This window comes from Pistacia vera, unplaced genomic scaffold (genome assembly GCF_008641045.1).
Source record: "Pistacia vera cultivar Batoury unplaced genomic scaffold, PisVer_v2 Contig462, whole genome shotgun sequence".
NCBI lineage: Eukaryota > Viridiplantae > Streptophyta > Magnoliopsida > Sapindales > Anacardiaceae > Pistacia > Pistacia vera.
In genome coordinates, this window is record NW_022196293.1 from 1,187,781 (window position 1) to 1,200,309 (window position 12,529).

At 34.3% G+C, this 12,529-nt stretch overlaps 1 protein-coding gene, 1 non-coding gene and 1 pseudogene across 2 annotated transcripts; 1 reads left to right on the forward strand and 2 right to left on the reverse strand.

Annotated features, from left to right (window-relative positions):
• Window positions 1-1,279: 1,279 nt before the first annotated feature.
• Window positions 1,280-1,351, reverse strand: TRNAQ-UUG. Its single transcript has one exon. It is a non-coding gene; the product is annotated as a tRNA-Gln (tRNA).
• A 3,311-nt stretch (window positions 1,352-4,662) lies between these two features.
• LOC116145527 lies at window positions 4,663-7,467 on the forward strand (annotated as a pseudogene).
• A 13-nt stretch (window positions 7,468-7,480) lies between these two features.
• Window positions 7,481-12,360, reverse strand: LOC116145528 (putative calcium-transporting ATPase 13, plasma membrane-type). The gene is made up of 4 exons (XM_031430980.1): window positions 12,322-12,360; window positions 11,938-11,988; window positions 7,598-8,610; window positions 7,481-7,496 (listed from the first exon to the last, which is right to left on the reverse strand). Exons 1-4 carry the CDS (start codon window positions 12,358-12,360, stop codon window positions 7,481-7,483), a joined length of 1,119 nt encoding a protein of 372 aa, XP_031286840.1.
• Window positions 12,361-12,529: the final 169 nt, after the last annotated feature.

The window sequence follows — 12,529 nt, forward strand, 5'->3', positions numbered from 1 at the left end:
CCAAACCCATAAAGTGGCCCAACTCATGGAACGGCCCAAAATGTAAGTTGGCCCAATTCGTAGGATGGCCTTAATCGTAGAATGATCCAACTTATATAATGACCTAGCTCATGAAGAGAGTTGACTTATGGTGTGGACCAGCTCGTAGAATGGGCCGGCCCATAAAGCAATCCTTCTTATAGAATGGGTCATCCCATTGAATGGTCCTTTCGTAGGATGTGTTTTGATGTGGACGTAACTAGAGTTGGGTTATGACATTGGGTCATATGTTAGATATTGAAATGGTCCCCTTGTTATTGGACCTGACAAGGCCCAATACAAATTTTGACCCATAAAAATAGTTATGAAAAAAATATAATAATATAAGAGTGGGTGTGAATATATTTAAGGTGCATATAGACCTTGTTGTTAGTGTTGTGAACTAAACCAAATAAAAATTTGAAGAAATATATAATTGAATTGCCTTTTAACTAAAGAAGCTTATATGCATGGACTAATGTTTTACTCTGTTGGTCAATAAATGAGTACATTGGGGTAACTACAGCTATAGTGTCCTTAGACAGACACTGCAAATGTCTTCAAATATCATTTGAACCGAGTTTTCTTTGATTCAAAGATAAGGATAAACAACGACATAAACCATAATCCTATTTAGAAAAAAGATAGGAGTAATTTTGGATATAATTTATAAATAAATTATTCATAATATAGCTTAGAAAGACTTGAACAACCCTACATTATAAAAAGAAAAATTAAACCCAAAAGTGAAGCACAACTTTTTCTTATACAATTTATGAACCATTGGATTAAATGATTTTCTCATCTTTTTAAAAACGTTAATAGTCTAGATTGACTTGCTCTCTGTTCGTCATAAGAATATAAATTTAGATAGTAAAATAGTATTTTAAAAGTCTTAGGTAAGAAAGTGTCATTAAGTCATTATTTAAGTGGACAAAAGTTGTTAACTCGTATTAATATAGACATATACAACAATTAGTAAGAAAATATAATGAATTAAAAAAAAAAAATAGAAATAACGGCAAAATACAATACATACCACAAGACTTTATTAATTCGTTGAACTAGAATTGTAGATGAGAGTAATGATTTATTTGTTCTCATTGAGAAAGATTTTTAAAAATAAAATCATAATAAAATGGAAAAAAAAAAATTTTAACAAGAAGCCTAAATAAAGGGCCCAATTTTGATCTTCCCAAGTGGCAGATAGCCAAGGCTGTGACATTACTTTGTTCTCCCAAAACGTGTTCGATTCCCAAAAAGGTCCTACCGGGAGTCGAACCCAGGTCGCTGGATTCAAAGTCCAGAGTGCTAACCACTACACCATAGAACCAGTTTCTCAGTCTAATGGTAGATATATTAAATTCACTAATTTTCCTAAGATGTATCTACGACGAATAATGCTACAACCACCGAAGGTTGCGCATCGAATGATGTAACAAAATCCTGATAATTTATTTATTATCAGTTAATATTAATTAATGATTAAGATTTTACTACGTCATTCGGTGTTCAACCTTCGATGGCTCTATCATTTTCCATGTACGAAATACCCTTGATTAAGTTGCCATCTCAAACCCCATTTTATGTAAAAAAAAAAAAAAAAAAAATTATTTAATACTTTTCAAAGATTATGGATGCATTAAAATTAACTCATCTTTCGAGAGATTTTATGTAAAGAAAAAGTTATATAATACTTTTCAAAGATTTATGGATGTGATTAAATTAACTTTATCTTTCAAATGATGAATAATAAAATCTTTAGACTACGTTGACTGTCGCAATAAATTTATCTAAAACTTTATGAGCCCCTTTGGTTCACTAATATTAGCCTATTCTATTCCACTATCCTATCTTAAAAACCAAAAAATATATTTATTTTAATATTCTCAAAATTCAATTCTAATTTATTCAACTCTTAAAACATTAATAATTACATTTTTTTTTTTAAAGATAATCCAATTTTATTTTTTTCAAAATATTATTCTAAAAAGTATTAAAATAGTGAACCAAACGGAACCATATTTATTATATTTTTTAACATAACTTCAAAATTTGGTAATATATATATTGATATATTTAAAATGGTTGAAAAGAAGAAGCATCTTATTTACTCATTGGTATATTTGCTCATCACATTGGCTTTAACCTCACCAGTTGCAACTACAAGTGTAGAAATGACATTTTCTGGCTCTGCTATGAAAATTGTGAAGACTCATTTACACAATGGGATAGGAGATCAATTATTGAATGATAGCCTAATTCCATATGCTGAGAAAGATATATTTGATAGTGTTGATAAGGAGCTGATGATGATGCAACGATTCCTTAATATGAAGCCCCCTCGAGGACAATAGTAAATGTAATTTTTTTTTTCTTTTTGTGACAATTTTGACTAGAAAGACAGAATATGAATGTTATGTATAATTAGTTTTCATTTGGCCCACAATAACAGAAATTCTTGGATCCCTCCCTACTCTTATTTATGTACATTGATAAGAATTTCAAGCTCCCTGATTAAGATCTATATATATGGTGGACTGGCAATATAGACTTTTTAACAAGATGAATAATTCTATGGAATTTGTTGGCGGTAAGGTTTTACATTTGTAGCCAAAGAAAAGTTGAAAGCTACAAGGATGGAAACAAGAAAAAATCTAGAAAACAATAGGAGTATTATTACTCTCTAATGAATTTGTGATACTTGTAAATTTTTTCACTCTCTTCTATCCTTAAATGAATTATGATTAATAGTTACTACTAATCTTCTATGCATTGTCTTATGGTATCACATCGACAACACCACTTTAATACCATAATAGACTTTTATTGAAAAATGATCACAAAATTAAAATTTTGACTTAATTATCAATAAGTTTTCATTTACTTTTATGCCCACCTCAAAAAAACATGTATTGCCTTGATCTCTTATAAAATATTCATGATGGGTTAATTTTACACACATTTTAAATCCGAGTAATGTTACATGACAAACTAATTAATTATTCAAATTATTCCCTACAAATTGATTTAGTAATTCTGCATGTTTAATTATTATATAACTCTAATTTGTTTAAATTATCTCTAAGTTAAAATAATTCAGTTATACTAAAATATATTAATTTGTATGTATATAGTATTATTCTTTAAATCTCAAATGATAAATTACTATTTGAGGGATGTTGTATGTACCAACCAAAGGTATAAAGTCCAATATACAGACTGATGTGATGCATAATAAATTAAAGAATAATACTACACACATATCATTCTCTTACTGATTGACTGAAAGTTTAATTTTAATTTTAAATTAGTCAATCATATTTTGTCATATAATATTGTATAAAAATGATGTATGTAAAGTATTACTAGAAATTTGTGAAATATCCTATTTGATGCATGTCAGCACTCAGCAATCAGCATGTGCATGTGGATGGAAAAACTGAAAAAGATAAATTAGGAACGTTTAGTCTAAATAATCTTTTGTTTTTGACCTTTGATATTCTTTCAAGTAAAAATGTTATTTAAAAAGTAAATTATGTTAAGAAATATAGAGTTATTTTGTTTTATTGTTTATTAAGAGTAGAATAGTCTTTTCAGTTTCTTTTGTTTAACCTATATATAATCTCTTTGTATTTAGGTTAAATCATTCTTTTGTATTGAATTGCATTGTGCAGTATCAATGAAACCCTAACCTCCTCTTTTTTTCTTATTTCTTTGGATTATTTAACAAATTAAATCAATAGCTAAGCTATCTACCAAATGTTATTTAAAAAGTAAATTAAATCCACCAACTTCATTCACATAATTCACGCCCATGCATCTTCATTTAGTCTTGGGGGAACGACTTACACATACCCAAGGTTTATCGTAACGACAAGTTGATACCCAAAAGGTTTTGAAATGACAAATAGGTACTTTCCGTCATGTTCTGTTAGTAATTTCTGTTTATTACTGTTTATTAATAGTGAAAAGACTAAAATGCCCTTAAAAGTTTGAATTTTAGTTTTTTATAAATTTAAAAATTTCTAAAAGCCCCCATAAGTTTACAAATTTAACTAAATACCCTAATATATAAAAATTTTGTAAAATAACAAAACACCCCCCACCCGCAAGTGCCAGATTCCGGCCACCAACGCCGGAATCTGGCCGGAAAGTTGCGTTACGACACAGACCCGTCGGATCTGTGTCGTAACGCGTCGATCTGGCCTTTTCCGGCCAGATCCGTGGCTGATCTGGTCGGAAAAGCCAAGATCTACGGCTAGATCTGGCCGTCGACGCCGGAAAACTCCATCTGCGGCGTCGACGGCCATCTGGCTGCTGCTTCGACGGCCAGATCTTGCCTTTTCCGGCCAGATCCTGGCGGATCTGACCGAAAAGGCAAGATCGGCACGTTACGACACAGATCCGATGGATCGGTTTCGTAATGCAATTTTCCGGCCAGATTCCGGCGATGGTGGTCGGAATCTGGCACTAGGGTGTGGGGGTGTTTTTTGTCATTTACAAACTTTTTATATATGGGGTGTTTAATTAAATTAGCAAACCTAGGGGGTTTTTTAGAAATTTTTATTTATAAAAACTAAAATTGAAACTTTGAAGGGCTTTTAGTCTTTTCACTATTATAAAACAAATCACTAACAGATCATGACGAAGGTACCTATTTGTCGTTTCAAAACTTTTTAGGTATCAACTTGTCATTACGGTAACTTTAGGTATGCACAAGTCGTTCGGCCTTTAGTCTTATTAAATCGATCGCCAACGCGGCAATTGTCCCCTCTGAACAAGACCTACCTGCAGCCGAGGCTGAGCTCCATACCAATTTCCACATTATTATAAAATTGGTATAAATCCACTTTTCTTTTTATATTATATTTTATGAATTTAAGAGACAAATGCGCCTATAATACTTCCAATTATGCCTGTGCTATTATAAAGGTGAACTCCGATAAAATGAAACAGCCTGTGAACTTGCCTAATTCATATTTTATTCAATGTTATTGTTAAACCGATTATATATGACATTTGAAATATCCCTATATATAAATCCTAGGAACCCACATCTCATTTCAGCACCATTTCTCATTGCTGGTCGGTTTCATAAACATTTTCATCTTTTTTTTTTTTTTTTTTTTGTTCTTTTTAAAACACAATGTCCGTCAATGTTCCACTTGATATAATGATCAATACTTTCCAAGATTGATCCCACATGTCTTACAGAGCTTGTGCAGAAGAAAAATCTAGGAAAACTTTACGAGTTTGATGGGATTTATGGCATAGCTTCTGCTCTTAAAACAGATATTGATGGAGGAATATGTAGCACCGCAGAAGATATTGCTCGCCGACATGAGGCATTTGGTTCAAACACCTATAAGAGACCGCCATCAAAAAGCTTCTTTCAATTTGTGGTGGAAGCATTCAAAGATCTTACGATATTGATTCTTTTAGGCTGTGCAGTCCTTTCACTTGCTTTTGGCATAAAAGAGCAAGGTCAGAAAGAAGGATGGTATGACGGTGGAAGCATTTTTGTGGCTGTCTTTCTTGTCATCGCTGTTTCAGCTGTAAGTAATTACAGACAAAACCGACAATTCGACAAGCTATCAAAAGTGAGCAACAATATCCAAATTGAAGTCGTTAGAAACGGTCGGCGCCAACAAATTTCAATATTTGATATTGTTGTTGGAGACATTATATGCTTAAAAATCGGAGACCAAGTTCCTGCTGACGGATTGTTCTTGGATGGGCATTCCTTACTGTTAGACGAATCAAGCATGACAGGGAAGAGTGATCATGTTAAGGTAAACAGCAGCCATAATCCATTCTTGTTTTCTGGCACCAAAGTAGCTGACGGGCATGCTCGTATGTTAGCCACATCAGTTGGTATGAGCACACTATGGGGCCCAATGATGAGTCAAATAAGTCGGGACAGCGGTGAACAGACACCTTTGCAAGCAAGGCTCAACAAGTTGACTTCGGCAATAGGCAAAGTTGGATTGACAGTTGCTTTCATGGTTCTTTTAGTCTTGATGGTTCGCTACTTCACAGGAAATACAACAGACGAGAAGAATTTATTGGAAGTAAAACAAAGGTTGACAACACTGTGAATGCTGTTGTGGGGATTGTAGCTACTGCAGTTACAATCGTCGTAGTTGCAATCCCAGAAGGTCTTCCATTAGCTGTTACACTTACTCTTGCGTATTCGATGAAGAGAATGATGGCTGATCAAGCCATGGTTAGAAAGCTCTCTGCCTGTGAAACAATGGGCTCTGCAAACGTCATCTGTACTGATAAAACAGGGACTCTCACTCTTAACCAGATGAAGGTGACAAAGTTTTGGCTTGGCCAGGAACTAATCAAAGAGGGTTCTGCTTCTCCAATTTCTCCCTGGGTTGTTGAATTGATTCAACAAGGAGTTGCTCAGAATACAACTGGTACTGTTTACAAGGCTACTTCAGGATCTGATTTTGAAATCTCAGGTAGTCCCACTGAAAAAGCAATTCTTTCTTGGGCTACCCAAGATCTCAACATGGAGATGGAGAAAATCAAACAGAGCTGTACTATTCTCCAAGTTGAGGCCTTCAATTCGAAAAAGAAAAGGAGTGGCGTTATGATGAGGAAGAAAATAGACAACACAATCAACGTGCATTGGAAAGGAGCAGCTGAGATGATTCTAGCCAAGTGTTCGAGTTACTATGATGCCTCTGGAAACCTGAAGAATCTGGATAATGGTGCAAAGGAAATATTTGAGCACATTATTGAAGGCATGGCAGCCAGCAGCCTTCGATGCATTGCTTTTGCGCATAAACACGTTTCCGAAGAAGAGCAAGAAGATGCATATGATGCGAAAAAGTTAAATGAAGACATATTGAGCCTAATAGGACTGGCGGGTATTAAGGACCCATGTCGTCCAGGGGTAAAGAAAGTTGTGGAAGCCTGCCAACATGCTGGTGTCAACATCAAGATGATTACTGGTGACAATGTTTTCACTGCAAAAGCCATAGCCACTGAATGTGGAATACTTACGCCAAATGGACTAGTTGTGGAAGGAGAAGAGTTCAGAAACTACACACAGGAGCAGAGATTGGAGAAAGTTGACAAAATATGTGTGATGGCAAGATCCTCTCCTTCTGATAAACTGCTCATGGTGCAGTGCTTGAAACAGAAAGGTCACGTGGTTGCAGTCACTTGGGATGGCACAGATGATGCACCGGCTCGAAGGAAGCAGATGTTGGACTATCTATGGGGATTCAAAGGACTGAAGTAGCCAAGGAGAGTTCAGATATTGTCATCATGGATGATAATTTTTGTTCTGTAGCCACGATTTTTAGAAGGGGAAGATGTGTGCATACCAATATCAAGAAATTCTTTACCCCTGGACGACATGGGTCCTTAATACCCATATTTTTCCTTGATCTTCAACATATTTTTCCTTTGCCAAGTCTTTACCCCTGAACGACATGGGTCCTTAAGAGTGAGAGTCCCTGTTTTATCAGTACAGATGACGTTTGCAGAGCCAATTGTTTCACAGGCAGAGAGCTTTCTCACCATAGCTTGATCAGCCATCATTCTCTTCATCGAATACGCAAGAGTAAGTGTAACAGCTAATGGAAGACCTTCTGGGATAGCAACTACGACGATTGTAACTGCAGTAGCTACAATCCCCACAACAGCATTCACAGTGTTGTCAACCTTTGTTTTACTTCCAATAAATTCTTGGTTTCCATTCTCGTCTGTTGTATTTCCTGTGAAGTAGCGAACCATCAAGACTAAAAGAACCATGAAAGCAACTATCAATCCAACTTTGCCTATTGCCGAAGTCAACTTGTTGAGCCTTGCTTGCAAAGGTGTCTGTTCACCGCTGTCCCGACTTATTTGACTCATCATTGGGCCCCATAGTGTGCTCATACCAACTGATGTGGCTAACATACGAGCATACCCGTCAGCTACTTTGGTGCCAGAAAACAAGAATGGATTACGGCTGCTGTTTACCTCAACATGATCACTCTCCCCTGTCATGCTTGATTCGTCTAACAGTAAGGAATGCCCATCCAAGAACAATCCGTCAGCAGGAACTTGGTCTCCGATTTTTAAGCATTTAATGTCTCCAACAACAATATCAAATATTGAAATTTGTTGGCGCCGACCGTTTCTAACGACTTCAATTCGGATATTGTTGCTCACTTTTGATAGCTTGTCGAATTGTCGGTTTAGTCTGTAATTACTTACAGCTGAAACAGCGATGACAAGAAAGACAGCCACAAAAATGCTTCCACCGTCATGCCAACCTTCTTTTGGACCATGCTCTTTTATGCCAAAAGCAAGTGAAAGGACTGCACAACCTAAAAGAATCAATATCGTAAGATCTTTGAATGCTTCCACCACAAATTGAAAGAAGCTTTTTGATGGTGGTCTCTTGTAGGTGTTTGAACCAAATGCCTCATGTGGGAGAGCAATATCTTCTGCGGTGCTACATATTCCTCCATCAATGTCTGTTATAAGATCAGAAGCTTTGCCATAAATCCCATCAAACTCGTAAAGTTTTTCTAGATTTTTCTTCTGCACAAGCTCTGTAAGGCATGTGGGATCAATCTTGAACTAGTATTGATCATTATTATCAGGTGGAACATTGACAACAGTAAAAGACAGGGAGCAGGAAACTTTATTACTGGTAAATTTTATTATGATTTTATTTTTAAAAATCTTTCTCAATGAGAACAAATAAATCATTACTCTCATCTACAATTCTAGTTCAACGAATTAATAAAGTCTTGTGGTATGTATTGTATTTTACCGTTATTTCTATTTTTTTTTTTAATTCATTAAATTTTCTTACTAATAAATCTAAAATTGCCTTTAGCAATTATCTAGAGTGTAATTGTTGTATATGTCTATACTAATAGGAGTTAACAACTTTTTCCCGCCTAAACAATGAGTTAATGACACTTTCTTACCCAAAAACTTTTAAAATACCATTTTATTACCCAAATTTATATTCAGATGATGAACAGAGAGCAAACCGGTCTAGGCTATTAGGGCTTTTGAAGAGGGGAGACTGATGACTCTTTTGATCGTGAAATGTTGGATTTTGGTGGTAGAGATTGACCGAAATTTGATTTGGAAGGGACAATTGTGTAAACCTTAATTGCTCGATTGCCAACGATTGACGGGGTCAGTGGAAATAAGGTTTCATGGGTTTTGGTGAGTGATGATAGGAGAAGAGAATACTGGTGGTGTGGAGTTATAACAATGCTAGAATCATAAATGAAATATAAATTTAGGTAATATAATGTTATTTTAAAAATTTATGGATGAAAAAAATATCATTAAATCGTTATTTGGGTGTGAAAAAGTTGTTTATTGTATTAATAATTGTAGATTTCGTATTCTTCTTCACCATGGGCCAAGCTTTTTTTGGTCCACAACTTTGTTCACTCTTTTAATGCAGGCTAAATTTAACTTTTGTCCAATTTGCTCCAATTGCTCTCTATAGCTCTATAGCCTGTATTCAAAGGGTAAGGATCGGGAGCTCTATTTCTTTTACATAAGTTTTGATATAATTTTTTAGCCATTAGATTAAAATATTTAAATGATTGAAATTATATTTTAATTATAATATTTTAAAAATGCATTAATTATACAAGTTGTATTGAATCTTAACCACCCAAAATCATTTAATCCAATGGTTCATAAATTATATAAAAAAAAGTTGTGCTTCACTTTTGGGCTTAATTTATCTCTTTACAACGTAGGGTTGTTCAAGTCTTTATAAACTATATTATGAATAATTTATTTATTAATTATATCCAAATAGGATTATGGTTTACCTTTATCTCACCCTTATCTTTGAATCAAAGAAAACTCAGTTCAAATGATATTTGAAGACATTTGCAGTGTCTGTCCAAGGACACTATAGCTGTAGTTACCCCAATGTACTCATTTAGTAACCAATAGAGTAAAACATTAGTCCATGCATATAAGCTTCATTAGTTAAAAGGCAATTCAATTATATCTTTCTTCAAATTTTTTTTTTGGTTTAGTTCACAACACTAACAACAAGGTCTATATGCACCTTAAATATATTCACACCCACTCTTATATTATTATATTTTTTCATAACTATTTGTATGGGCCAAAATTTGTATTAGGCCTTGTCAGACCCAATAACAAAGGGACCATTTCAGTATCTAGCATACGACCCAATGTCATAACCCAACTTCAATTAGGTCCACATCAAAATACATCCTATGGAAGGACCATTCAATGGGATGACCCATTATGTAAGAAGGATTGCTTTATGGGCCGGCCCATTCTACGAACCAGTCCACACCATAAGTCAACTCTCTTCACGAGCTAGGTTATTCTACAAGTTGGATCATTCTACAATTAAGGCCACCCTACAAATTGGGCCAACTTACATTTTGGGCCGTTCCACGAGTTGGGCCACTCTATGGGCTTGGTTATCATAGACTCCAGCCTATCAGTCTACACTCATCTCACAATATGATTCCAAGTCCCATACGAATCCTAATTCATCCAAGACTCTTAGCTCACTATATAAACAAATGTCTGCTCTTTCATTATTCGTTCAATGACAAGCCCTCCCTCTAGCTTACTAAGTTCTTGCTCCCAAGAACCATCAATCTTTCCTTAAGAACAATAAGTCATACGGTGCCATATTTGGAAATTATGTCTTTCCGTGAAAAATGAACTTGAATATAGAGGAATAACAATATGCACCCAAAATTTGGGGGAAAACATGCTCTACTCAACACGGCAAAGTTTTCTTAGTGTTATGGAGATCAATAACACTATACTTACAAAGAAATCTTACCAAGATTTCCATACAAAGTGAGGTGACAAAAAATAAATGGAAGAGTGAAACAAAAAGTCAAACTCATTAAATTCACTCTTTTATTCATTTTTTGCCACATCAATTTGTATAAACATCTTTGTAAAATGTCTTTGTAAGTGTAGTATCACTATATGGAGATTCTCCTTTTTTGACTTAGCTCCTTCCCTTCCCATATCTGAAAGTCTGGCTCTACATTTATTTTACTAAAAGTATAGGCTTGGAATTCAAAAAACTGAAGATGTGTACACCCCAAGGAGATATATATATATATACATTTTTTTTTTTTTTTACGAAAAGTATAGGCTTGGAATTCAAAAAACTGAAGATTTGTACAACCCAAGGATATATATACAGTAAAACCTATCTATAATGATACTCTATATAGGAATATACTTTATATAGTCATAAAAAATTATATTCCCAATTTGAGATAGTTATAAATAAGAATAAACTCTACATTGTAATAAGTTATAATTTTTTTAATTCTCGTCTTAAGGAAAGTTGTGTCCATATAGTAATAATTATTTGTATGTTGCAAAAAAAAAAAATATGTTATATTACATTAAAGGTTTATGATGAAATAAAATATTTATCTAAAGTTGTTTGGGACAATGATTTATGCTTTAGAGTTATTATCAAATCTTCTAACTTGCGGGTATATAATAACTCGCTAGCATGAACACCTTCTTGTTGAAGCCAAAATATTTCTAGCTTCTCAAGCATCTTTAGAGCTTCATGGCACAAAATTTTTGCATTTCCGTACTATCATCCTCAGGATTGTTTTCTTTCTCTTATTGTCTAATTGCATAAATGATTTCTTCTTTAGTTAAAGCATATATGACTTGTTGCTCATTTGAATGATCGAGGAAGACATTAATATCTATTTGATTAATATAGTGAAGTTGTCGAATCTGATCACTCAATCTTGCAATGACTCTTCTATTCTTCTCAGCCACTTCATTTGTAACTTGCAATTCATCAACATCGGGAGTCCTAATTTTGCAATGCTTAAAATAATTGATAATTGTCTGTGGCTTCACATCAATTGACCATGCAACAACTGCATTTACAATTCCATCAAGGATACTTATCTTTTCTGGTTCTAATACATGATCTTCTATCTGTTTCAAAAGTAAACGATTAAAGCGCTACTGATAATAACCTTTGAAATTTCTAATAAAGCCTGCATCACATGGCTGGATTTTGGAAGTGCTAGCTGGTGGTAGGAACAGAACATTTGTGTGATGAAGTGGGGGGAGATTAATTCTCTTTTTTCCCATGTGCAGTACAATTATCCAATATAAGCAAGACATTTCTATCCAAACGGCTATCAAACCACTTAAGACATTTCATAAAAAACAAAGATATCATCCATACATTTGAATTCGCTCGATACTTGCAATTGAGATTATCACGGTTAACATTATTAAAGCATCTTGGATTAAGAAACTTACCGATGACCCAAAGCGGAAGTTTGTCAGAGCCATCTCCATTGCAACAAATAACAGTTGTTATCCTCTCTTTGTTTTGCTTTCGGCTCTCTAACTGCTTTGTTGCAAGAGAGTTATCAGCTTGCATTCAATAAAATAAGCCCGTTTCATCCATATTATAAATGTCCTTCCAAGCCCATCTGTCTAATTCCTCTCTTATTGATGGCAAACT